Source organism: Apodemus sylvaticus, chromosome 1, assembly GCF_947179515.1.
Source record: "Apodemus sylvaticus chromosome 1, mApoSyl1.1, whole genome shotgun sequence".
In the NCBI taxonomy this organism is placed as follows: domain Eukaryota; kingdom Metazoa; phylum Chordata; class Mammalia; order Rodentia; family Muridae; genus Apodemus; species Apodemus sylvaticus.
This window is the reverse complement of record NC_067472.1, coordinates 2,251,886-2,279,414: the sequence shown is the minus strand read 5'-3', so window position 1 is coordinate 2,279,414 and position 27,529 is coordinate 2,251,886. Positions and strand designations below refer to the sequence as shown.

Below are 27,529 nucleotides of genomic sequence, written 5' to 3'. Positions count from 1 at the left end.
TCCCCAGCTTCTGCAAAATGAACTGAAACAATCGTTAAATGTCTCCCTGTCTGCAAAACTGTCCGAGGAACAGAGATAAATAGGGACGAGAGAGCACTGGGAATGAAGCACAGAGGAAAGACCAAGTGCGGTCAGGGCGATAAGGGGTCCCGAATGGAAAGCTGAGGTTCCTTCCACTTAGGGCAAGAAGCCTCGCGAGATCTAGGGGGTCGTGATCTCGCTGCGTTGCCTAGCGACAAAAGGACGCTGGCGGGCCCCCAGGCGAAACCCAGCTGTAGCCCTAAGTCTCCTACCATGGGGGAAGAAGGCGGCGGCCGCAGAGGCGGGATCACTAGGGACCTGCAGAAGCTGAAGCAGCAGGCGATGGCGTACTACCAGGAGAACGACGTCCCGCGCAAGCTGGAAGAGCTGCTCAACTCCACCTTCTACCTCCAGCCTGCAGACGTCTACGGGCACCTGGTAGGGACCCGCGGCGAGCTCCCTCCTCCCTCCGGCCCACGCTGCGGCAGCGCACCTTGTCTGCGCCTGCGCCACGGAGTCGCGCCTGCGCGCTGCTGGGCAGAGGGGTAGGGGGCGCCCTGGGCGAGCGAGCTGCGCGGGGAGGATGCGGAGAGTTGACAAGAGAACCCATCATGGGTCTGTAGCTCGGGTCTGCCCCGAGCCTGGCGAGCTTCTTTACTATCCAAGGAGCCCGCCTGCCGTTGGTTTCTAAACCACAGACCTGACGCGGAACTCACCTTGCCTGCGGGCAGGGACCCAGGCTGGACCTCAGGCGGGGACACAAGCTGGATCATGGAAGGAATGCAGGGCCCCATTCCACTGGCTTCCACTGCCCCAGATGTCTCAAAAACATTCCAAGTCTAAGCACCTGGGTGTGCAAGCCTCACGTACTCTGCATTAGCTAAGGTACCCAACTTCTAGAGCCAGTGACTGCCTAAATGCAGATTCACTCGGAGGCCCTTCCCTCTTGGTTGACTGAGTGTCCTTGAGTTCTCCTAGGACTGCCCTACAGTAATCCTTTGAGTTACCTGATGGTCTGCTGCTGAGGAGGGGATCCCAGTGCATCAGATTTGGCTTGAAAAGGACTTGGGGTACCACTCGTTGTCTCTGACTCTAGAAACTCTGCAAGATTAAAACAAATCAACAAAAATGCCCCCCTTTTCTAAATAAAGAACTTGCCCTCAGGGATTTAACTGATCCCCCACCCTGACCCCTACCCCTACAATGAGACTTAGGGACGCTTGCTTACAAACTATTCGTGGAATGGGTGAGTGAAGGCCTGGCCTGCTAAGGATTTCAATCCCTCTGTCTCTTGCTGAAGGACTGGTTAACCCGTTGTTTAGTCCCAATTTTTAAAAGACACTTCACCCTGTCTCACAGGTACTTGGTGTCTCTTTCTAGTCTGTTAGGCAGCCTGGCACTGGTTCGTACAGCTGTTTGGAAACTTCCATACCTTAGTTGGGGGCGGCCCGGTTTGCTTTCTATTCTTTGCTACAACATTCTGACCAAAAGCGACTTAGGAACGTGTTTATTTGCCTTACATTTTCATGCCACAGTCCATCACTGAGGGAAGCCTGGGTAGGAAATGCAGCAGAGGATGGGGGGGGGGGCTGGGGGAGTGCTTACTGGTTTGATCCCCATGGCTTGCTCAGCCTGCTTTCTTGGACAACCCGAGTCAACCTGCCTGGGGGTGGCAGTGCTCATAGTGGGCCAAGCCCTCAGATGCCAACTCTGGATCCTTTCCAAGTGACTTCTGCACTGCCGCTTATAGGAAACTGCAGTTACTAAGATTCCCAAGAGGCCTGTTTGAGTTAGGTGGCACTGTGCATCAGCTGGTGGTAGGTGAGGGGAACACCGGTCTTCACTGTTGAAAAGCCAGATGCCTGCCTGGGAGTGGGCGGGGATAAAAATCATCCCCTTTAGATTTTTAAATTTTCAATATGCCATAGTATAAAGTCCAGTGACTTGCACAACTTGTGGAGAAGGATGGGGACTTAGTCGGCTTGCCATAGAAAGGCTTGCTAGAGAGAGACACCAAGTCTGTGGGCTAAGACCTGCCTCTGAGTTCATGCTGACACAAGCTGCCCCAGCAGAGCTATGGGGCTAACCCAGATCCAGGAAGGACACTTGTGGAGACATTTTGTAGGAAAATCAATGTGTCTGGTCTTGTAGATAAATTCCATGTGGTTTTCTGATTTTTGCTTTTGTGTATGTGTTGAAGGCAAACTACTTTTCTAAACTTGCGAAGCCTCCCTCCATATGTAAAATAGTGGGGAAAGCCATACTGGATGGACTAGGACTTCCTACTCTACAGGTGGAGATCTCCTGCACCATTCAAAATTTCCCCAAGGTACGAGGCAGTTAAAATTTGTTCTTTAGTGTGTCCTGCCCATCTCTGTACTAATTAGCAAGAATTGTCTAAGTTACAGAAAGTTAATGTTTAAAAACTCAATAATTGTGTTGTGTATATATATAAATATACGTATTTATTCATAAAAGCTTGAATCGAACAATCAGTAATGCAGTGTGCTCTATGTTCCTGAGTGCTGGCCTGAAAATAATCTTAGGGAGAAGGGAATGAGACAAAAATATTCTGACGTTATGATGCAATGGATTCTATACATCTACATTTGGTTTTATATGTTTGGAATATGAAGAGGAACAATTTAAACCATTTATTTAGATACTTTTTAAAAAGATTTGTTTATTTATTTTATGTGTATGAGTGTACCGTAGCTGCCTTCAAATACACCAAAAGTGGGCATCAAATCCCAGTATGGATGGTTGTGAGCCACCATGTGGTTGCTGGGAATTGAACTCAGGACCTCTTGAAGAGCAGTCAGGGCTGTTAATCACTGAGCCATCTCTCCAGCCCCCTATTTAGATCATTTTAACAGCTGGGAGTAGTTGTATCCTCCTGTAACTACAGCACTCTGTAGGTGGAGGCCAAGAGGATCAGTAGTCAAGCTATCCTCTGTATTCATAATGAGTTTAAGGTCAGCTTGGACTACATGATACTCTATTTCAGGAAAATTTCTGTTAATCATAGTGAGTTTAAGGCCAGCCTGGGCTACATGATACTCTATCTCAGGAAACCTTTTGTTAATCATAGTGAGATTAGGCCAGCCTGGGCTACATGATACTCTCAGGAAAACAGAAGAAATTTAAAAATTAAAAACAACAGTTTAATTCACGTTGTTACCTACTTTTCACAAATAAAATTGTCACAGCTTCTGAGGGGAGAAAATCATGATTAAATCTGTAGCTGTTTCTTAGAGAAGTAGTGCCAGGGGAAGCTTGACATGGGAATTTTACACCCGTATTTTAACAAGAGGATGATTTGAAATGTTTCATGAAGTCAGGTTTCTTCAGTGTTTCCACAGGTATGCATTAGGGTAAAAAAAATGTTTCCCCCTTGAAGTCGATGATAAAATACTCTTAACGTTAAGCGCTAGATTAATTCAATCTCCCATTTTCTGGGAGAGGCCGAGAAAACACAGAGCACGTTTGTGTCCTTGTCAGTACATCTGCTCCGTGGCCATACCTACTCACTTTGAAGTCGTGGAGAATGCTTTGCCAGAGGTGTTGGACGCAGAGGAGGCAGAAAGGGACCAGGCAGTGAGCACAGCTGTGCAGTGGATCAATCAGTACATCACAGAGGAGCTGTGGGGTCTGGTCCCCTCCAACCAGGCAGAGGCGGACCACAGGCTCAGGTACAGCTTCCAATTCTAAACAGTAATGGCTGGCTATAAACACCTCTTTGTTCTCATGTTCCTCTGTCAATAAAATGGCCCTGTGGAGCAGCGTTTCTTAGACCACTCACTGCTCCAATTTACCCGAGAATGTGTAAAAGCTTGTAAAAGGTCAGAGTTCAACACCAGCTGTCTTCCTTGGCCACTCTCCACCTTGTATTTTGAGACAAGGGATCCTACTTCAACCTGGAACTCACCACTTCAGCTGGCCAGGCTGGCCAGTGAGTCCCTCTGTCTCTGCCTGCCCAGTGCCATGATTCCTCACCATGCCTGGTCTTCTCCATGGGTGCTGGACACCGACCTTGGGTTCTTCCTGCTTGCATGCCTCCCCAAGAGGTTTCTATGCATAGATAAGTAAAATTTGTATACAAATCATTTACTAATAACGATGATTCTTTGGTATATAATTTTACCATTCATTAAAGACTAAAGCAAGTTTGTATCCTAATGAGATTTTTTTTTTTTTTTTTTTTTTTTTTACATTTAGAATTAAATCTTGGTTGGATAGTTGATATCAAAAGACATAGAGTACCTTCAGCTTTTTTTGGAGTTGATCAATATTTTTACCTATTTATACATTTTGTGTGCCTGGGTGAATATGTGTGTGTGTGTCTGTGTGCATGCTTGTGGAGGTCAGAAGACAACCTGATGGAGTGAGCTCTCCTTCCACCACGCTGAGTTCCCGGAGTCAAACTCAGGTTGCCAGGTTGGGAGACATGTGTTTTTGCCTGCCCAGCCATTTTGTTTGCCCCAGAGTTGATCAATATTTGATTTTATAATAGTCAAAGCTGAGAATACTGCTTTGCATGAAACACTGAATACACAGTTCAAACAGCTGAATTATGTTTATAGGCATATCAGAAGTTGTTAGAGATTCTGTCCTAATCCCAAGCTAAAGTTCATTTAACAACATTTTTGAATTTGAAAATCATATTTATTTTCATTCACATGTTTGAGTGTCTGTGTCTCACAGGCATTCCTTGTACCCAGAGGAACCAGAAAAGGGCATTGGGTCTCCTGGAATTGGAGCTATAGGTGGCCATGAGCCACTGTTTTCAACCTTCCTAAGGCTGTGACCCCCAACATAAAATCATTTTCATTGCCAATCCATAACTTTAATTTTGTTACTTTTGTGAGTTGTCTCTGTGTTTCCTGCTGGCCTTGGGTGATCTCTGTGAAAGGGTCATGAGACCCCCTAGGGTTCTCTACAAGAGCTGCTTTTTCCTCTTAACTGCTGAACCGTGTCTTGACAGAGTGACAACATTTGACAATGTTTCGTGAAACTCAAACGTTCTAACAGTGCAACCCAAAGACACACTAATTCAATATTTACCTGACGGGGAAGATAGTTTATGTTTTGCAGAATTAAACCATGACAATTCAGCAAGATCAAGAAGCATGCACATAAAATAAGATACTATAGTGCATAATGTACAGTAGTGTAAAATCTGAGGTGTTTCAGGCTGTGTTCACTGGTGTGTAGCAGGACAGTTGTGTGCCATCGCAAGGTGCACGTGAGTGTTCAGACCCAAAGTCACATACAGTGTAACAAAAATTCATTACCTGTTTGATTCGGAACTTATCTTCACTCAAGACACGTTCAGGAACCTTTTTACTTTCATCAGGTAGTTTGCAACCCCCAGCAGTCGTTTCTATGACCCTGTGGGGAATCATGACCCACAGGTTGAGAACCTGGGCTGTAGACTGCAGAGCCGGGGAGACGGACAGTTTAAGCAGCCAGGGGTCCCTGAAGTCTGGTTCCGTCCTGAAAGACACTCTTCCTGTGTAAGGTCATGCAGGGCCCCCCGGTCTCCTTGCACAGAACCTCCTGGGCTCATCAGAGAACTTTCTCAGGATAAAGATCAGGTTACACATCTAGAGAGCAGTCCTTTCCCTCTGTTCAGAGGCCACTTTGAGCTCCTCAGACCTTCCTCTGCCCTAGGTCACGGTGGCTGGCTGCTTTCCTTCTGCCCTCGGACTGCAACCAAGTCTTAGACCTTTAGCCCTAGATTAGGGTTCTTTTTGTTTTTTTTTTTGTTTTTTTTTTTGTTGTTGTTTTTTTTTAACTTCTAAAATCAGAGAACCAAGTAGGGCTGAGTGGGTGTTATTCAATGCCACACTCGGCGGCAAGTTAGAATTACCTTCCCTTCTGCAGCTGGGCTTTAACACCTCTGCCCAGGCACAGGGCAAGGGCAGCCCCTTCAGTTTTATTTCTCAGCCATGAGCAATGTCATGTCATGATGGTTTTTTTTCTTTCTTTCTTTTTTGCTTCAGAGTTGGATGATGACCTTGGGGTGGGAACCCATGAAAAGCTATTTGTTTTTATTTATTTATTTATTTATTTATTTATTTATTTATTTTGGGCTTCTTGAGTTTAAGTGCAGCCACTCTTACTTTTGGGTTTTTGGCCACAGTTTCTACTTCATTGCATTCTTCCTTCTCCTGGAGTTTCCCCCCTTCCCCATCCTACCCCCAACCCCCAAACCCTATCTGGACTGATTCATGTTCTTCTGTTTCTAGATCTTTCTTTTTCTTGATCTTGACCTCTTTTTCCTTCATAGAAGGGGAGGTCAATGGAGATGGAGGGAGGGGGAGACAAAGGAGAGAGGAGAGGGAGGAAGACAGAGGGAGGAAAAAGAGGGAGGGTGGGGAGGAAGAAAGACAGAAGGGGCAGAGAGAGGGAAGGAGGGAGGGAGAGAGAGAGGGAGGGAGGGAGGGAGGAGGGAGAGGATGAGAACGTTTGTGGGATGCAGCATTTTTAAGTTCTTACACGAAGAGTGTGTCAGCACTCTGCTCCGTGGTTGACACCTTAGCTGAGTGTAGGGCTCAGTCTCCTACAGCTCTTTACGAGCTATGTTCCAGCGGATCACCTCTTCGAGGGACACTGACTCTCCTTCCCGTGTGGTACATCATAAACTCTTCTCTGTCATCTTCCAAGACTCTTCTGCCTGCGTGTATAAGCCTGATATCACCCACCCTTAACCAGCCTCGGCCCGGGCCTCAAACCCCCCATCTCTACGCCCCCCCTCCTCACCCTACAACACCCCCATATTAACAGTCAAAACCCCTAACAGAACTTTCCATCTGGTCCAGGACCTTCGTTCCATTAATGCTGCTGCTGTCCCATAAACCTAGAAGTCTCTAACCCTTGTGCTCTCCTCTGTACTGTCCCTGACAACACTTCTTCCAGTCCTAAATCCTGAAGGCATTTTCTTCTCAGTCCTCCTGGATGTCCACTTCCAAGACCTTTTCGCCTTTGCGTAGATGGATCCTGATACTCAGGACAACTGACCTGGACTGTCCTCCTCTGGGGATTCAGGGACAGTCCTCTGCTTTTTGGCCAGGCACTTGCTACAGACCTGGTGTGCCTTCTCCCCATCTACCCCCACCTGCTTCAGTATATAGCTAACCTCCTCCTTTGCAGCCCTGCCGTCCAGGATAACCAATCTAACACAGCCTTGCTCTTCCATTTCCAGAGTTTCAGAAGTTACCAGATCTCACTTCCCAAAGCTCAACACTCTTCACCCCAAATTACCCATCTTAAATCCTCTCTCTGCCCAATCCATGAGCACCCCACTTTAAAGCACCTCTCTCTGCTCCTTATCCCATGGCAAATTCCTATATACTCACTCCTGGCGCATTCGCCATACCAAGCCGCATCTATCTACACCTTCTCTTCTCCCATGCAGTTTCTGAAACGTAAAATGCTCTCCTCTCCACTCCAATCCTCTGTCTCCCTTACCTATGCAAACCTTTCCATCCATACACTTCCAAAAAACATAAATACTTCCCAGAACCTACCTTCTCACTGTCGCAGGCCTCTCCAAAACTCTTCGACAGTACCAGCCGTAGCCTCCCCGTCTACCCACTCTCCCCAAAGCCTCTCTGCTCATCTCTAAGTCTAGATGACAAACTGGGATCCTCTCACATCTTTCGACACTCCCCTCACCAGCTATGCCCACCAATACCTCCCTCAAGTCCTAACTTCAATAGGATTCCAATCTCTTCCTTCATCTCGGATTCCATCCCTCCAAACTTCTCTCATCAAAAACTCACCACTCAATTTCTTACCTGTGCTCCCTTCAACCCATCCCCACTTATCTCTGCCTCAAGGTTCCCCAGACCCTATCACTCCTGTCAAAAACCCCTCAAAGCCCTCAGACCTGATCCTTCTCATGCACAAGAGGGTTCTCTAGCAACTTTGTATGTGGATGATAGCTCCTTCCTGTCAGGTGGCCACATCCGAATGATCCCCCATTGTCAGGATTCACCCTCACCTTCCGGTCCCTGCTCCCTCCTGACCACCCAGTCTCATGTACATCTCATCTCTCTTCTCACAATCCTACTTTTCCTTTGCCTCAAATGATTGCTGAAAATCTACCACCAATGGACTTCCCTAAAGTCATTAACTGTGCAAACATTCTCACATCAAACACTGAACAAATCCTACACTCCCAATTATAAGACATAACTAAACCCAAGCCACCTGCTGTGTCTGTGTCTGTCTGTCTGTCTGTCTATCTGTCTCTCTCCCTCTCCCTCTTTCTCTCCCTCTCCCCCTCTCTCTCAAGGCCAGACCCTCCCTTGGGTCAAGGTCATCCAACAAACTGTCTTCAACTTCCCTGATCCCTCCCCCCTTCAGTGCCTCCCAGCGCTTTCCTTGTGCCTCTCTTTAAAGCCTCTCTCTGCCCTGGTTGCCAGTGCTTCCCCTCCCTCCACTACTGACCACTTGTCCCCTTGACCACTCAAGTTCCCTTCTGGGAACCAAAGCCAAGTGCCTTCAGCCTTTTCACTCCACCCCCAGAACCTGTTCCAGACCAACCCTCTCATCGTCTGTCGAGAGCCTCCTCAACCATCCATGTTCCTGAGATACCTCAATTTCAGAACCCACCTACCTGAACACTCCAGGAAAGACTATTCTAATGTAACAAATCTGGCTCTTGGAGAATTTGGACACCTCTGGCCTTCAAACACACACACACACACACACACACACACACACCACACACACAGAGAGAGAGAGAGAAAGGGAGGAAAGGGAAATGCATCTTTATAATACTATCTTCACTAAGAATTCTTGAATGGTTTGGCTTCTGAATGTCATTTATATAAAAAGAAAAATCCAGTCATCCTTAATCAAATTATGTCTTCGACTTTTATCTTGAGAGTATTAAAAGAGCTCAAATGATTTCAGTGATGAACACCTAGAGAGCATTGCTTTCCAGGTAAAATGAATTTTGATTCTTGAAAAAGAAAAATGGCTTTGACACCATCATTAATTTTATTAACCTTGGGAATTAAAGCTAATTTGCTCCTCATTAGCGTAAAAAAAATCATATTATTGTAGCATTACCAGGGTCAGCAGTAAAACATGACATCACATTGTAAAGACTTATATTTCTTGCCATTCAGAATCTTCTTTGAGCATAAAGTACAAGAAGATAAAGAGAGAAAAGAACTGGAAAGGAGCCAGGAGGAGTCAGTTCCAGCACCTCCACCAGTAATCCCACCACCACCTCCCCCAGCGCCCTCCAAAAAGAAAGGGCAGAAGGCAGGTGAGTGGCTTATCATCTTCTGACACCTTTGGTTTTAGCAGTGTGAGGAAGAGGGGGGTGGGCAGTGCCAGCCCGGTCCCATTCACCTCCCCGCGGCTGAGCTGGGCTGAGGCACAGGGTGACAAGGCTCTATCCCACCCTACCTCCATTTTTATTTGAGGAACAGAATGATTGTGCTCTTATTCATAGATGAGTGCTTGCTGAATAAAGTCCCCTAAACAGTGACGGTGGGGGAGGGGTAGAAAGGAGGTGGCACCGTGGAGGGCAGAATTTGTACCTCCTTGAAAGTTTCCATGAAGCAACCAAAAAAAGCCTTCCCACAATAAAGGGGCTGCATGAAGGAGGCACACGGTCTTTGCACATCTGTTAAACCCAAGAATCTTGAGAATATGAGGAAGAAAGACCAAACTCACCATCGCCCACTTAAAGCAAGCTGTATTTTGGGGTGCACCCAGGACTGGCCAGCTGGCTCTCGCACCTTAAATTGGGATTTGAGAGATCAGCCCCCTCCTGACCTCTTGATGTCCCTTTTATGGGAGAGATAAGGTGTTCACAAGGGTTAGAGAGCTGACTGCTATACTTTGTTAGGAAGATACAAGGAAAGAGAAGGGACAGTGGTAAGGATTACATCATATGAATGGGGTCCCAAGCAGTTCACATCTGACCTAAGAAACAGGAACTTATTCTTAGTTATAAATAGAACCCTTAACTTGCAAGGAATTAGCACAGGACAAACAGGAAGTTATTTATTTATTTTTAAATACAGAAACCTTAACCTGCATAAGACAAACAGGAAATTGACTGTCTTAAATGCAGACAGAAACCTTAACCTGCAAGATACAGTGTTTCTGTCTTGATCACGTATCAACTAGCTTATGAAACTACTTCAATCTGACCTCTTTTCCATGCTCCCAACAGAGAGCTAATGGCAGCCCCTCCAGTCTGCTAGCACTAGGCCTGCCCCTGGAATCATGGGCATTTTTATATCAGTTGAATCAGAGCTAACATGACCCCAGGTACAGGTGAACACCCAGTTAGAAAGTGGGTTTCATTAACTGAGACAGCTCTAGGCCAGGAAGGCACCCCAGTGATGGAAAGGAGATCCTTTACCTCATTGTTTCTGCTTCTGCTGCTCAGAGAGGGGAACACAACTGACCGAAGAGTCAGAGTACGCTATGGCAGACGATATTGAGCTGTACGTGGGGCCCACAGTGGCCCTTCATTTGGCAGTTGCCTTAGACTCACAAAACTGAGAGCTTGAGAAAGAGAAACTACAGTGGAGGCAAGGGATTTGCTCAGTACTAACCATGGGCTGGATGCATCTTATCTCCACTCAGGACCTGGGGTAGCTGTGGGGAGGACAAGAGACTGGAGATTTAGGAGGGACTCTGTTCTTAGACAGACGGCTGCCTAAGAACCGGCAGAGTGATGATAGCAGAGGATTCCAGGTAAACTGTTGGGCTCGGGGCTTGAATAGAGATGATAGGCAAACACAGAAGAGACCACGGCTCTCACTGCGTTTAGAGAGAAAGGCAGCAAGTTAGGCAAGCACATGGCAAGGTCCCCAGTGTTAGGTACATAGGGACCTTGGGGACATGCAGAAGGGCAGGGTTTGGAGTTCAGACTCTACATCGAGTTTGCTTCTACTTCCTGTAATATGTTAGGCAACCAATATGTTGTGGTCTCTCAACCACACAAACCCAAGTTTACTCACAAGCAAGTGTGGGAGTAGCAGTACATGATAGTGGACCAAGTTTATGGTGACGGGCCTAAAAATCATTAGGCAGAATCCATGGGCTGAGGATGACGGAATGCTGCCAAGGCAGCAAATCTGAAAATCCCCGGGAGCTAAGAAAGCCCAGCCTTGGCCTTCACCCTTTCCTCTGTGCTGGGTCACCTGTGAGTACAGCAATAAACTCTGGTTTTATTCCAGTGAGATTTCTAGAAAAAGAATCCTTTCTCTCTGCTCTCCTCTCCAGGACGGAGGGACACTCTTTTGGAGAAACCAATTCTACCCCCAGAGCCCCCTGAACCAGTTCTCCATGGCAGCATGGCCATAGGAGCTGTGTCACTGGCAGTAGCCAAAGCCAGTGCTACCTTGGCCAGCACATCTCTGTACTTAACCCTTGCGTTACTGAAGCATGATCAGGTTAGTAATGTTACAGCCCTTCATAGCATGGAGGCAGGAACGTGGCGGTACCAGGAGCTGCCGTTCTCACGTGCCCTCACTTCCCCTGCATTTCAGGAGCAGCCGCCCACGTTCACTATGCCTTTGCTGATGGGATCTGTACTGAGCTGTGGGAAGTCATCACCTGGGAAACTAAATTTAATGAAAGAAGTGATTTGTATTCCCAGTCCTGGATTAACAACCAAACAAGTACCTGATTTTCCTATTTGTTCCCCTTCCCCCACCACCACCTGCATCAGTGACAGATTTTAGTGTAGATCAAGGTAAAGTGAATTCAATGGTATTTTAGGAAGAAAGCAGGGACACAACCAAAAGTAAACATTCCCTCTTAGAGGTCTGCTTCAGACAGCCTCAGTTCACATTTGTGATTCCCAGGAGCAAGGTCTTGCTTGTGTGGGAAAGCCAGCATCTGAGGTACCACAAGGAGGACCTTCGCTCACTTCTGGGCTATGGCAAGGGGAAACCTGCTTTCCAACCACCTGCTGTGTTAGGAAGAACTCCAGGCCAGCAGGCAGCCCAGCACCCATGGGGCTGTCAGTGCCCATGTGTGAAGTGAAGTCTTGTGTCAAAGCTTCAATTCTCAGGGGTGGTGCTGTCTTACGTTGGCCTGCGTTAGAAATAACTGCATAAGGTTCACCCTGTGGTGAATGCTTTCAGAAAAAGCAGAGGAGGCTCTCTCCACTGCCTCCTGCAAAGACTAAAACTTTCCCAAGTTAGTGGAGATAAGTTCGATAAAAAGCTTTGCTTGCTTTCTCTGTGAAGAGCTCTTTTTAAACAAAATTATTACCTCACACTTTACAAATTTCAGGTGACTAGAGTTTGTATATGACACACCAGCTGTCAGATTCTGTCAGACTGCACATAGTCAGGATCGGGCAGCATCCTAAGTCACTATCTGCTGTGCGGAGAGGGGCCCCAGAATGCTCTGCCTGTCGTCCTCATCATACTCCCCCTGTGCAGCCCTCACCCTCCTCTCATGCCTCCTCCTCCTCCTTTCAAAGATTAATTTATTTCCATTTTACTCATATGGCTGTTTTCCCTGCGTGAATACCTGTGCACCCTGTGTTTAGAATGCCTGAGGAGGCCAGAAGAGGGTGTTGGATTCTCTGGAACAAGAATTATAGGCATTTGTTAGCTGCCATGTGGATGCTGCGAACTGAACCCATGTCCCCTGCAAAAGACAAGTGCCTTCCAGAACCTTCTCTCCTGCCTTCCCCCCACCTCCCACCCCCAACCTACTGTGCTCTACTCCTTAACTGATAGTGGATTCAAGCTAACTTAGCCAGGCCTCCTTGGTGAACTGTGCCATGCAGTGCACCAACGCTGTCCAGCTTGGCCAAGAGACTATGATAGACTATTTAGCCAGTTTTCACAATGAAGATACCATGGCACAGCCTGCCACTCACACTTAGCCCAACAGGGGGCCCAAGATTAACATTTTTCTCTTATTGTGTAGACTGGTAGTCCTCCACAGGGAGTCCATGAGCAGTCAGTCCCAGGAAACACTGGCCATCAGGGTATGGCTTTCATATTTGAAACTTAAAATTGTACAGTTGTATACCCTGGCTGTTCTGCTTACAGAGTATCGAGTTGCTTCTGGAAATTCAGAAACAAGTTAACAGAGCAATGGAGACGGTATGTAAAGGGAGGCTGTGGCGATGGCTGACACTCAAATCTAGCTTGCAGTTCAGTGTGGAGTTAAATCAGTATTGCTATTGTCGCTGTGGAGAACATATTTGTTTGTTTTGGGTTTCTCAGGTGTCTTAGTTAGGGTTTTACTGCTGTGGACAGATACCATGATCAAGGCAAGTCTTTTAAATGACAACATTTAATTGTGGCTGGCTTACAGGTTCAGAGGTTCAGTCCATTATCATCAAGGCAGAAGCATGACAGCATCCAGGCAGGCATGGTGCGGGAGGAGCTGAGGGTTCTACATCTTTATCCAAAGGAAGCCAGGAACAGACTGGGCATCCTCAGGCATCTAGGAGGAAGATCTCCAAGCCTATCCCCACAGTGACACACTTCCTCCACAAAACCCACACCTTCTAATAGTGCCACTCTCTGGGATGAGCATATATAAACCATCACACCAGGAAAACCAAGTTGGTCCTAGTCTGCTCTCCTGCTGCTGTGACAGACACCAGGTCCAGGAAAGCAGACCTGGAGGAGAGGGTTTATCTGACTTCCACTTCCAGGTAACAATCCATCACTGAGTCAGGGCAAGAACTCAAATGGGAACCTGACACCAAAGCCTCGAGGATGGCGCTTACTGGCTTGGTCTAATCTGGGCAGTTCTTTCAGTTGAGGGTTCCTCTTGGGTGACTGGGTTTGTGTCAAGCTGACAGCTGAAGCTTCCTGTGATCCAAGTGCTCACTGGCAGTGGATCTGTCTTCCGAGGGCATTGAACAGCCCCATTCCACTCTCTGAGACAACAGGCTCTTTGATAAGATCATCCATTAGAATTCGAAAAGTATTTCATGATATTTGGCTCTTGCAAAAGACCAAATCCACCTTGATTTTGCTGTGAGAATATTGGGCCTGTGAAAGCAAATCCTACATGGCAAGTGGTCAAGAGAGGATCTGGTCTCTGCCTGCCCAAAAGGAGTGTGTGTACACACCAGGGTCTCCTAATATGACCTGTGTATGCTTTGGTAGTATGAATGTGTAGGTGAGTGAGAAGGCAGTAGAAGATAAACTAAAGATGCATTTGAGTTTGAGAAATAGTTTGGGACTTTAAGAAGGGCACTACTAGGATGATACTAGGCCACGTATGTATTTTTGGCCAAACTTCGTACACATATGAATGGGAGTAAAACTCATAGTGTGAAAGACCAGTCCCCTAAGAATAGCCAGCCACAGGACACACCACTCTTCTCCCTGCCACAGGGATGTCTGAAGATATTGATAATTTCTTTATCTTCTCTTCCCATAGCTCCCACCTCCAAAACCAGAGACCAAAAAAGGGCATAATGGAGGCAAAAGAGCTCAGGTGAGCAGGTGCTGAGTGGATCCTTTCTCCTCCTTAGTATTGTGCTTCCAAGACTGGGTCTAAGTCAACGGGAAAGACTTGGTTCCAAGAGTGCTAAAATAGAGCTCAGCCTAATACAGAGGCCCCAGTTTCCCTCTTCCTGACTGCAGGTTTCCTGGAGAGCCACCATCAGCTGAGATCCTAAGAGCACAGGTAGCCCTTAGGAGCAGCAGGACTGGATATGACCCTGTAGGTGAAAGATGTGGGGTGGGCGAGAGATCGTCTTTATGAATAACAAACTTACATAGGGCGGTCTAGATATTTGTTGTATCATTAACAGAGGAAGAAAGAAAAAGGCAATGCTCACGCTCACAGAGGCCAGAGAACAGCTCAGAGGAGTCGGTTCTCCCCGACCCCCACCATGTGGCACTCAGGTGCCAGGCTAGGTAGAGTGTGCTTTTACGCCCCAAGTTAGCTCATTGCGCAAATTAGAAAAGTGTCACAGTTATGCTCACCTAGAGGAAAACTGAGCATAATAAAATAGGTTTTGGAGAGGAGGATTGTCAGAGTTAGAGAACTATGGACATTTACAGGGATAGTCTGGTGGTTGTGACTCAGGTTAGCCCAGTGTTCAAGGGTGGAGCCAGTCAGGTAGAGTGTATATAGGCACACCAAAGAAAGAAAAGCCAGATGGTGTAGGGGAATTACATGCTTAGACCAGGGGTGGGTGTGGGATGGGTTTAGAAGTAGAAACCATCCAAAATGGAAAAGGTAGATCTTTGGAGAGCCACATCCTATCACAGAGCTTTCTAAGAACCTTAACATGCTTAGGTAACTTGTGCCATTTTCTTCTGACTTTGCAGCCACCGATCACTGGCAAGGTGTCTCATCTTGGCTGTTTAACCATCAACTATGACACCATAGAGCAGCCACTGCTGCTTATCCAGGGTATCTGTTCAAACCTGGGGTTGGAACTGGGAATGAACTTCCATCTCGCCATCAACTGCGCTGGGCATGAGTTGATGGATTACGTAAGTCACCCCCTGGTAAACAGCCACCTGGTTTACAGGACACGGTTTTTAAATTAAAATTGACCTGGATATTTTCTGAATGGTTGCCATCATACATGTGTAAACAAAAATGGAATTGAGAAGGCCAAACTAAACAACACACTATTAATTATTTTAAAGTAACACTAAAATATCATGACTATATATTGAAATTCTGCAATTAAAGCAGACACATAAAATGGTTTTGAAAGTGAAAAAAGTTGGGACCAGAAAAATGGCTCAGAGGTTAAGAGCACTGACTGCTCTTCCAGAGGTCCTGAGTTCAGTTCCCAGCAACCATGTGGTGGTGGTGGTGGTTCACAACCATCTGTAGTAAGATCCAGTGCCCTCTTCTGGCATGTCTGAAGACAGATACAGTATACTCACATATAGAAAATAATAAATTTTTTTTAAAAAATTGAAAAAAGTTTAAATCCTTTCATTATGGACTTTTTAGGAACCTATTTAACTGCATGATTTATAGTGCAATCATGAAAGCTGTTGAGAGATACAAGACACACAGTCTGGTGTGCCTTGTGAGTAAATCATTTGATTGGAAATGCTGAATTTGTCAGGCATTGAAACCCAGTGGTCTCAATAGGGCTTCATACATGCTAGGCAAGCATTATACCTCCCAGTGCATTCACAAGTTACTAAGTTTATGAGGAATGTGGATTTATTACAACTAAATACATTATTGTCTCCAGCCTAGACCCTACCTGGCAATCATTTCACCTATAGAGGGAAACATTTTAAAAGGAAATGCAAACTGCTCCTGCTACCCCTATCCCTCCCCCACTCCTCCCCCACTTCCTCCCCCACACCCTTCCCTCAGCCCCCTCCCCCCACCCCCAGGTGACAGCAGCAGTTCATTGCTATACTTGGGAATCTCCTCAGTTTCCTATTTTACATACGTTTCCCATTCTCAGATGCACCTGTGCCGAGTCTTGGTTTCATAAAATGCCAGTCATATTGAGGCACACTAGTGCCAACTTGGTAATTAATGTCAGGTTCGGGAGACACAGCACATAGGCTCTCACTTAACTGTGATTCTAACTTTCATGACAAAGAAAAATTTGAGCAGTATAGAAGAACCCTAAGTTTTGGCTGATTTCTAGAAGTTATTTTACTTCTAAAGAAACTAAGCACACAGAGGGAATGTTTAAAATAATTTCCTATTCTTCATGTAATGATTGGTTCCTGCATACCATTAAGAAAAATAATTGCCTGTTTTCATCAGCAATGTATACCAAGGATTATGAATATACTGACTGCTAGTGCTAACCAGAATGGGTATTTATTGCTTATATTCAGTAAAATATATTAGGTTGATATCAGATAATTCTTACGATAATGTTAGTTCAAAGTCATTAGCATAGTTCTTAGACAAGATAGGATTTTTAAGGTTCTCATTATAGAAGCTAAAACTTCTTACTGCTTGTTAATGTGAAAAAGGTAGAAATCCCTTTAACTGTAGACTTTTTAAGAACCTGTTTAGTTCCAGTAGAGTCTATCTATTAGCTGGAACAGCAGGGCTACATTAGCAGAGTCCCCGCCCCATACCCCCTTTGCTTTTTAGCCCACCTCCCTCCCTAACTTAAGCATCCCTGGTGCCACCCCTTATCACAAATTGAACACAAACTGCTCCGTCTTACAGGACTAAACTTCAACCCCATTTATTTTCTTGTTTTTTTGTTTTTTTTTGTTTTTTTAAAAGAATTATTTATTTCATGTCTATGAGTATACTGTAGCTGTCTTTGGATATTCCAGAATAGGGTATCATATCCTATTACAGATGGTCATGAGCCACCAAGTAGTTGCTGGGCATTGAACTCAGGACCTCTGGAAGAGTAGCCATATTTCTTTTTTTTTTTTATGTCTTTATATATATATTCATACTTAATGCTCAGAGTCTTTGCAGAAATAGAATGAATAGGCTTGCACCCGAGCCTTCCCTTCTAGGGCAGTGTGTGGCTCCCCTGCAACACCTTCCCAGGACCACTTGAGTCTCATGTTGGATATTAATATGCAAAAGCTTCGCCCTGATTTCACAGTTTATGATGTTTACAGAAAGGGAAGTGGGAGACTGGATCCCTTTGAACTGAAAGACTGTGGGTTCCGGAGTGGGCAGGTCTGCGTGACAACAGTTTGTGGGTGTGGATATTGTCCACCTACCTGGGCAGCCAGGGACCTGCACAACCTAAATAGAAAGCCTTTCTCCCCACCCCCACTCTGTGCCCCATGGTTTGTTGCACAGAAGGATTCATCCACAATCTGTTCGAAGAGTTCCCTGGGACGTCGAGGACAACAGTGACTTGACTTCCCTAGGTTACAGACCGCATGAAAGTCAGGGCACCATAGATCGTAGAGTAGATCGTGCCCTGGAAGAACTAGTTTGTATTTGTTGGCACGAGAGAGGGTGTGGATGGCAGCTCCTGAAGAGCCCCGCCCTCATCCTTCCTTCCTTCCACTGCAGAGTAAAGGGAAGTACGAAGTGATGGTGGGCACCTACAAAAGCGCAGCTGAGATGGTGGAGCTCTACGTGGACCTGATCAACAAGTATCCTTCCATAATCGCCTTAATTGATCCTTTCAGGAAGGAGGTAAGCAGGGCCCACCTTTTCTGTCTTGGAACATATATTTTACACGGGATAAAGTAAGTGTTCTCACCTTCCACATTTTATAACAAAGCAGAATAAAAACCCCATTCTTCTGGACCTCTGTTATTGGGAATGTATTGTAATTTGGGCTGGGGCTGGGCTACTTTGTTTTGGCATTTATGAAAAGGCACTTACTAAGCAAATGAATAGCAGGAACACAATTACCTAAGAGCTTGCCCGTCTGTGAAATGAAACGAGCCATTCGCAAGCCCTTCAGGAGTACCTGTGTATTTACAAGCAGCCTGACTGATGGAAGCCATCCCTGCTGTGCCAGCCGGTGCTTCGATAGGTTAATCATATATCATTTTCATGTGCTCATGGAAATAGGACTTTTATGAAGCCAGATATTTCTCAGCCTAAGGCCATTTACTATATATGCATAAAAGTAACAGCTATATTTTTAGAAGGTTTGAGATCCCGAGGCTTTGCAGTGCATTCAGATGAATGCATCTAACAAGGGTCACCTACAGGCCATGGAAGACCTCATCCAAAAGTGCAGTTCTTGATTTTATACATTTGAGAGCCATCTGCGTATCGAACACACATCTGAGACAACTAATCACATTCTACATAATAGGAAAGCCAGACAGAGCTAATGTGGACTTTCGGAGTGTTCCAGCTTCTTCTCTTGAATATTTCTCTCTCTCAGAAAACACAGCAGAACACAGGGCCTCACTAGGCCTTGTAATGACAGCTCTGTCAATATGATAATTTCCACCCGCACAGTCAGCAAATACAGGATGGTTTGAATTTGGTCCAGTGGCCAAGATAACTCTATGCGCATAGAGATATATACATAAACATATAGACACATGCGCACAAACACACACACACACACACACACACCCTGCTTATACATTTCATGCCATACAGTGGTCTCACTGTCACTGAAAAGGTTAAGGCTCTTCTAAGCCTTTTGATTCAGGTGTTCATTTGTTTCATAGAAGTAACAGAAGAATCTTCTAGCCAGTTGGAGCTTAACTGCACTGTGGACAAAACTTAATGGTGATAACTTAAAGAACTACATAGAGTGAGGATAATATGTGAAGCATTGATGCTTCTAGATTTTGTTTTTATTTTTTTCACACATGATCTTTAGACTCAAATCAAATTACTTGAAGCTTTTCTGCACAAAGCTTCTAATTTGTCTAACAGTGATACAGGGATCCTTAGGGCACAGATGTCAAGGAAAATATTTTATGTTTCAGAAGAAGTGTATGACTTGATTATGTCCTGTCATTCCTGTTGCTTTGTGATGGTGTCTAAGACATGGTAACGATCAGCTCTTAAATGTTTGCCCAGGACTCTGAGCAGTGGGACAGCCTCTACGCTGCTCTGGCTTCCAGGTGCTACATAATTGCAGGAGCTGCTTCCAGAAGCATCTCTAAACTCCTAGAGTACAGAGATACAAGTGCCCCGAAATCCCATGGACTGATCTTAAAGCACACAAACCAAACCACAGTGTCTGACTTGGTGGAAATAACCCATCTTATCAGCGGTGAGTAAAATACTGATCTGGGAGACCTGCAATGGCTCAGTTATGCAAGGAGCCAGATCCACACAGTATGTCTAAGCTAATGAAAATCGAGGATTAAATCTTGAAAGCAAAGGAAGTTCAGTCATTGTGTGGGACTGAATGCAGCTTAGGGACCAGCACCATCATGTTCCATGGCTACCTCGGCCCACAAGGTCAGACCGTTCACTGATAGCCACCACAGTCCGCTTCACACCAGGCAGGGCTTTCTGCCCCGACTAGGAACTAAAGCCTGGTTTCCTTCCAGAGGGCAGAGCCATCTTAGCACCCTGTCTATTTAGGCTGGTAGTTTGAGGTAAAGAGGAATACCAGAGACACTCAGAAGGGGTACCCAGCTCTTACTGCCACAGGAGATACCCAAAGCTTTGAATCCTTCCCTGGGAAACAGCTGGTACCTTTGTCAGGTCACCAGAGACAGTGTAGTCCTTAAACTCAGGGAAACAGCTTGACATTCATAGAGGTTGAGGCTCCAAGCTCTGCCAGGAAGCAGAAGGAATATATATATATATATATATATATATATATATATATATATGGCAGACTAATTATATATATATAATATATATATATATGCATACACACATACATATTCTTATATGATATATTCTCCCAAATATACATGTATATATGCTCACCTATACATATACATGCCCCATGTAAACACACAATTGATTTAATTATAGATTCATTTCCTCCACAAATGTAGGAGATTCTATATGGAATAGTGAGCTTCCATTCTTCTACATAGGCTAGGCAGGGCAGTGGTGGCACATGCCTTTAATCCCAGCATTTGGCAGGTGGATTTCTGAGTTTGAGGCCAGCCTGGTCTACAGAATGAGTTCTAGGACAGCCAGGGCTACACAGAGAAACCCTGTCTTGAAAAACAAAACAAAAAAACCCCCCAAAACCAACCAACAAACAAAAGCCATTCTTCTCCATAGTTACAGCCCAAGTAAGAATGTACTTGGTAATTAGCTTGAACATCCCTATTATATTCAGACACCATCCCACCCCAGTCCACTTTACTTCGGCTTGGGGGTGTCTGCGGGCGGGAACTAGACCACCGTGAGAGGGGAATTAGTCTCAACAGTGACGGAAATGGCAAAAAGGTTCCATTGAGAAGCATCTCTTCCATCAGGACAGAGACCTGGAGCAGCAAGGAGGATGGCAAAGCTGAGCAGCATCACGGGAACATCTGGATGCAGGTCCCTAGCGGGGAATCCAGAAGGAGCAGCCCTGTGCAGTACCAGAGGCCACCATTCCAGCCTTAGGGAAAAAACTCCCAACAGAAGTCAGACACATTGCCCTCTCAGTTTCCTAATGAGATCCTGAGGCTTGCAGAGGCTAGATGTTCCTTGGGTGATCCCAGGTTAGACCTTCCCTTGGTGATCCCAGGTTAGAACTTCCCTGGGTGATCCCAGGTTAGACCTTCCCTTGGTGATCCCAGGTTAGACCTTCCCTGGGTGACCCCCCTTGCCCACACTTGCTCATCTTCAATTTCAAAGTTTAGACCTGCACTGTGCCTTGCCAAGTTTTGACTTAAATGAGTGTACACCGATCGATGTCTACACTGTCTGTGACCTGTGTCCCCTAATGGTGCTGCTCTGAATTTTCATCACAGCGACCTCTACTGTGATGCCTGTGAAGACTAGTGTGCTTAAAGGTCCATATCCTGAATGCAGTGTAGACCCAGCAAGTTCATAGTTGCCCTGTCCACCTATGTACAGCAAGGTTATAGCTGCCCTGTCCACCTGTGTGCCCAGCGAAGTCAGAGCTGCCCTGTCCCCCTGTGCACAGTGAGGTCATAGCTGCCCTATATGTTCACTTATGCACAGTGAGGTCATACCTGCCCTGTCTACCTATATACAGCGAGGTCATAGCCACCCTGTCCACCTGTGCACAGTGAGGTCATAGCTGCCCTATATACAGCGAGGTCATAGCCACCCTGTCCACCTGTGCACAGTGATGTCATAGCTGCCCTGTCTACCTCTGTACAGTGATGTCATAGCTGTCCTGTCCACCTGTGCACAGTGATGTCATAGCTGCCCTGTCCCCCTGTGCACAGTGAGGACATAGCTGCCCTTGTATGTACACGTATGCACAGTGCTAGCACAGAGAGACCACCCCATCAGGGTTGTAAGCTAGACAGAAGGCCAGTCTCAGACCTGGGGCAGGGCTCAGAGACAGCCTGGTAGCTAGGGGATGGAGCAGGCACCAGAAGGTAGCCTGTTCACCCAAGCAAAACTGGCTAGGAGGTGCCAGTTGCAGACATCCTTGCATGGCCTGTTCTCTCAGGCTGGCTACCCAGCAGGTTCTTGCCTGGAAAACACAAACACTGTCACTGTGGAACTCTGCCCTTTATAGACTGGCAAGTTTCAAGGGTTTTTGAAACCCTCGGCTTTATAAACTCTGTTATCCAGAAAAACATTCCTTTGAGTACATTTCCCCAGGATACATTGAGAAAGCTGCAATGCCAGGTATGGACTCCATACCCTTGAAGCACAATGGATTGAGTGCCACAGTTGTGATCTTATAAGGAGATCTGCTTTGAGCACACTCCCCCACCCTTTCAGTAGTGATAACCTGTATTTCACACCTGATGGATTTTAAGGGCAGTGACACAAGCCTTTGTGCTTTTATATGACTGTTCACTTGTGAGTGTGGGTCAGAGGACAGCCTTAGCTGCACTGCATAGACTAGGCTGGCTATTCTGAGAGCTTTCTGGGTTTCTCCTGTCTCCTCTTCCTGTGGAAATACTGAGCTTACAAATGTTAGTGGTATAGCACACGGCTTTAAAAGGGGCCCCAGAGATTCAAACTCAGGTTCTCATGCCTGTGCAGAAAGTGCTTTTATTCACTGAGGATCTTTCTTGCCCACCGCCCCAACTTCTACTTTTAAATAGCATATAAGGTACTGAAAGAGAGCTAAACAGATCTGGGGTAATAAAAATGAATGTTTTGGGTAGGAATGCCCAGGTGGTGGGATAGTCAATCCATTCCCAGAAACCCTTACATCTAGGACATTTCCAGCTGTGATCAGAGTCCTCCACAATGCGAATTACTTATAAACTACACATGACTGACAGGAGCTGCTCTTGCAGGTAAGAAGCACCTTGTCTTTGGAAGCACAGACTCGGAGTCCTCTGACGACAGCCTTGTTGATTTGGTAAGTGCAGAACGATGGTCAATTGTAGAATTGCCAAAACACCGCTTTTGTGATGAATTGGTATTTCTGGGAAATGCAGTCTTTGGTGGAGAAAGTCGAGTAACCTTTTATGAAATAGACATGCTTCCTCCCAGACAGCTCCCTTTTGCAAAGCGCTAATCTTTGAACTTTTTAAAAGAGGCAAAATTGAAGTCTAGGAAAAATGATGGGCACAATAAAATGACTGGGGGTGCACACTTGTAATCTTCCTCCTAAAACGGGTTGCAAAAGGCCAGGCCATGCCCCGATGAAATCGGAGCACTCTCAGGACTGGTAAAGTGCCTGATGGACCCTCAGGCACTCCATCTGTTCACTGTTAGGGCTCAGCCTGCCGGCAGGCCACTTTACTTCCAGAAGAGAAAACCCCCTCACAGAATCGCCGGAGCAGTTCTAAAGGACTGCTTAAAACCAAAACTCTACTGTCTAAAACAAGTTGCTCCCCCTTCTCCCTGCCCCCGCTTCAGGCTGTTGGACTTGGTGCCCGGTTTATCAAGTTGGGGGGTCTTTCTCGGGGTGAACGGATGACCAAATACAACCGCCTTCTTGCTATAGAGGAAGAACTCATCCAGAGTGGAGCATGGGGTATGTGCTGCTTTTCTGCTTTGTTTTCCTGTAGCCATGAATAAGGGAACAAAGATTGGAAGGGAGGGAATAGAAGTCCCTCGGCAGGAGGGCGGGACAATCCAAAGACTATAAATCAACGCTGACAAGAGCAGGATAGCACTCACCACAATGTCCATTGTTGGCTTAATGGATTATCTATTTACCTGAATGGTTAAGACTCTCACCACCCTTCTCCTTGCTGAATAGGCTGCTTGGTGGTGGTCAATAGAATTAATTGATTGGAATCTCCAAGCCTGCCTTTTGTTATGGCCCAAATTATACTTAAGGTTTCTCTGTACAGCCCTTGAAAGTTAAAGTCAGATGTGTTCCTTCTGGAAACAACTTGTTTTACTTCAAATAAGTAGGCGGCGTGTTGATTCTAACATGGTCTCACAGAGAGCTAAGGTCGCTCAAGAAAGGAACTGATGGCTTATGAGACCCAAACTTTGTACATCTGCACAGGGAGCTTCTTGTGTCCCTATTGGAGAAATGCTTACTAAATATTCATCTTTAATTTTTAATTCTACCCATTGGCCGGCCCAAAGATGGCCATAACAGACAGATAAAGAGAGATTGATAAAATTATGATTTAAGAAAGTGTCAAGAAGGCTACACAGAGAAACCCTATCTTAAAAAAAAAATGGGGATCTTCAAACACACCCTAAGATTCAGAAGAAATAAAGGGGTAATTAGAAGATGTTTTCTGAGGTGTATAAAGGCTGTCTGAGGTTAGGTCATATTCTTTACTGTATGATATTGTGGCCTGTCTGTCCCCGGCACCTCCATAGGCAACATTATATTGTTCTAAAGATCATCTCATCTTTCATCCTGCAGACTTGTAGGGCCTTCAAAGACTTCTCCTATCTTCCAGTGCCCAAGAAAGTCAGCAGCTTTAGAACATCAAAAAGAACCTGAGGGGGAGGGAGGGAGGAGTAGGGGGAGGGGGAGAGAGAGAGCGCGCGCACATGCAGAAGCAAAGACCTACCCCCTTTTTAGGTGCTAGCCCAGGGCCCCCGGGGCATCCTGGAATGGATTAAATGATTAGTGAGAATTTCTCTAAAGCTGTTAGATAAACTCAAAGAATGCCCCCAAATTAGCAAAACAAATAGCTCCGCTCCCTCTTTTGAGGAGGAGAGCTTGGCAAAGCGTCAGCCACTAAAGTATGGTCCTTATTTTACTTGGTTCTTCTTAGGATGGTCCCTGTCTGCCCAGTTTCCCTTAGAGTGGGTAGTTTGTATTCACATGCAGGGCTGGCCTTTGCTAGTGTACAGCAGATGCCTCCAAATGTCACAACCATAGGTGAGACCCAAGCAGACCAGGGCGAGTGCCAGGCTGTTCTGAGAGCTCTGGATCCTTTCTGCACGGGCCTGATGATCTTCAGATCCTGCAGTATACAACATCAGAATCAGCACAGTACAGTAGACCTTATTTATTTATTTTTTTAAAAATAGGTTTCAGTGAAGAACACAATTTTTCTTTCTTTCAAGAGGATGCTACCGCCACGATGGCTGAGGAAACTCTTGGGCCCATGGACTCCATCTTCCCCACAGAGGTCATAGAGGACTCAGCTAAAACATGAGCCTTCCGGGGCTGGACACCAACCCCAGGACACCGTTACTCCACAAGTGGAGGCTAGCTGGTGTGAAGGGTCTCCACGGTGGCTCCATTCTGAACTCCACTTGTATCTGTAAATGAGTATAATTACCAACTTGTACATGGTTTCAGTTTTACTGTCAGGTAAAATATATATCTGGTGGATTTGCCTGGAGTTCACGAGCTAAATTTAGTTCACATGTCCATATTGCCATGGGATACAAGCTCTACTGTCTCCTTCTGAAGGTCACAACCTAACCTCATTAGAGGCTAATGTATTTCGATGCAAGGTACACACCCAGTCATGCGCCTTACCCTCTAGTAAATCAGAGCACCTCTAGCACTAAAAGATTGTTTCCCTGAGTAGCTCCCGGTGCCACACAGGCATCCATTGATTTCGTTTTTCTTGGACCTCTGTGCTAACCACATATGCTTTGACTAGCCAACGACATGCACTAAGCCTTGTCTGCAGAGATACTTCCATCTTAGCTTCCGGCACTTGATTACCTGTGTCTTTATCGATTCTTCATCCTAGCTTCCAACATTGACTACCTATGTCTGTATCATAGCTTCCAACACTTCACTGCCCTCTGACGTTTTCATCATCCTTGTGTTATTTTTTCCTTAGGTTCCTTTTGGAATGAGAGTGGGATTAACTTAATAAAAACACTTGTAAATGAATGCTCTTTCAACCATTGAGTGCCCTCCTACTTACACCACGGCACCAAGAAACAAGCAGCAAGTGGTTAGCACCAAGGACAAATACAAATCCGACAAATACAAATCCGTGTTGAGTTGACAGATGCTCCTCCTCTGTGAGCCAGTGCTGGGCTTTTAGCAGGGAGTTAAAGTAAACATTTAAACAAAGAGAAAACAGTGAAGTAAGTCCTTTACATTTATCACATTTATCGTACTGCTTGTTAGGTGAGCTGTAACAAGGGCTATCTGTAACTAAAGACTGGGTAAGTTGTACTGGCCTGGCCTGCAGCAGAATTTTTTCAGTTGGGGATCAGTCTGTTTGAAGAGAATGGCAAAGGGAAGAAACTTCATACCCGCACAGGAGAGCCAGCCTCCTCTCAAAGCTGTGACTTGAGATTGGCTCAGTAGTGGACTTTGTTGGAACATGGCATGGGGACATGACTGCTCAGTGTCACTACAAACTTGGGAAAACGTGTTACATCTGTGGTGGCCACAGTCTCTCCAGACACTTGAGGACAAACAGTGGGGCAGAGGAAGTTGAAAGGAGCATCCATTTAAAGGCAGGACGGATAAGACAAGATGTCCGCCTGGCTTTTGCGGTGTTTCTTGCTCATGCAAGTGCTATGAGTCTGCCTCGGGATAGGTATAACTCTAACCAATGAAGCCACAGCAAAATAACTGACCAGGTCAGCACCCTAATGCCAGCCCAGAATTCACTCTGGTCATGGTAGCTCACACGAGGACTGTGCTCATCAATGGATAGATACTTTTCTCAAAGGGCTTTCCTTATCATTTATTCACTCTCATATTCATGCTGCCCCTCTTCCTCCCCACCTCCCCTTCCTCATAAAATACATAATGTTATCTATAAGATGAGAAATGACTGTGGGATGGGAGAATGTGAGATAGACATGAAGCCCTCCCAGGGCTCAAGTATTGATGACAAGTGGGTTACCCCTCTCCGCAACCACTGGAGTTGCTCACTGGCGGAAGCCATCCGTGCATGATGGGCCTTTGCAGAAGCACTTCCAGATGAGCCTGCGGTGCAGGCTATCACTTGCCCAACATACAACCCACAGTGGTCCAGAAATCACACTTACCTTCCCACATGCGACAACCCTTTCACTGTCCAGGAAGTAAGGAAAGAGTTACTTGGCCCAGCCATAACACCCTCACTTAACTCAGAGCAACTGAGCTGGGTGCTGGCAGCCCTGGCGACTCCTGTCAAGCAGATGTCCCAGAGCTGGAAAATTGCTAACAGCCATGATGGGAGCTTGCGTAGGACTCCTCAGACATAAAGGCTGTGAGCGTGTTAATGAAGAGAGGAGAAACACCCTCCTTTACTAAACAGTACAAAGGGTCCGTATGCTTCTGCTTGGTGTGGCTATACAAGAGCTGGTCAGGAGAGCTAGAACAGAGAGACCTAATCCATACTCTCAAAACAGAATTAATGTCCTGCTAGAGAAAAGGAAACGTGCAGCCCCTTACAATGGACATGAGTCGGGTGCACAGGAGAGGCTAGACCTCTGTGCACACAGCTAAGAGCTTATCTTGGAGTTAACAAGTCACCACGGTGAAGGGCAGAACCTTAAAGTTGTGGTGAAAATCAGAAAAACTTTAGGAAAAAGGTGAGCAAAAATCTACATCAAATACTTACATATCACAGTCCTTTGTAAAGCTTTGTGGTTACAGGGAAGGAAAGTGCATTTTCTTTTTTTTTCTTTC

At 45.9% G+C, this 27,529-nt stretch overlaps 1 protein-coding gene across 2 annotated transcripts; it reads left to right on the top strand.

The window, feature by feature from the left end:
- Nucleotides 1–200: 200 nt before the first annotated feature.
- Eno4 (enolase 4) lies at nucleotides 201–25,609 on the top strand. Of its 2 annotated transcripts, none has more exons than XM_052182600.1 (14): nucleotides 201–459; nucleotides 2,222–2,350; nucleotides 3,523–3,713; nucleotides 9,165–9,307; nucleotides 11,287–11,456; nucleotides 11,553–11,684; nucleotides 13,077–13,130; nucleotides 14,428–14,484; nucleotides 15,327–15,494; nucleotides 17,989–18,114; nucleotides 19,474–19,669; nucleotides 22,806–22,870; nucleotides 23,374–23,491; nucleotides 25,000–25,609. In XM_052182600.1, exons 1-14 carry the CDS (start codon nucleotides 295–297, stop codon nucleotides 25,089–25,091), a joined length of 1,806 nt encoding a protein of 601 aa, XP_052038560.1. In that variant the 5' UTR covers nucleotides 201–294; the 3' UTR covers nucleotides 25,092–25,609. The 2 variants fall into 2 exon arrangements, with proteins under 2 accessions (XP_052038560.1, XP_052038550.1); XM_052182590.1 differs by having other exon boundaries at nucleotides 24,964–25,609.
- The last annotated feature ends 1,920 nt before the right edge of the window (nucleotides 25,610–27,529 follow it).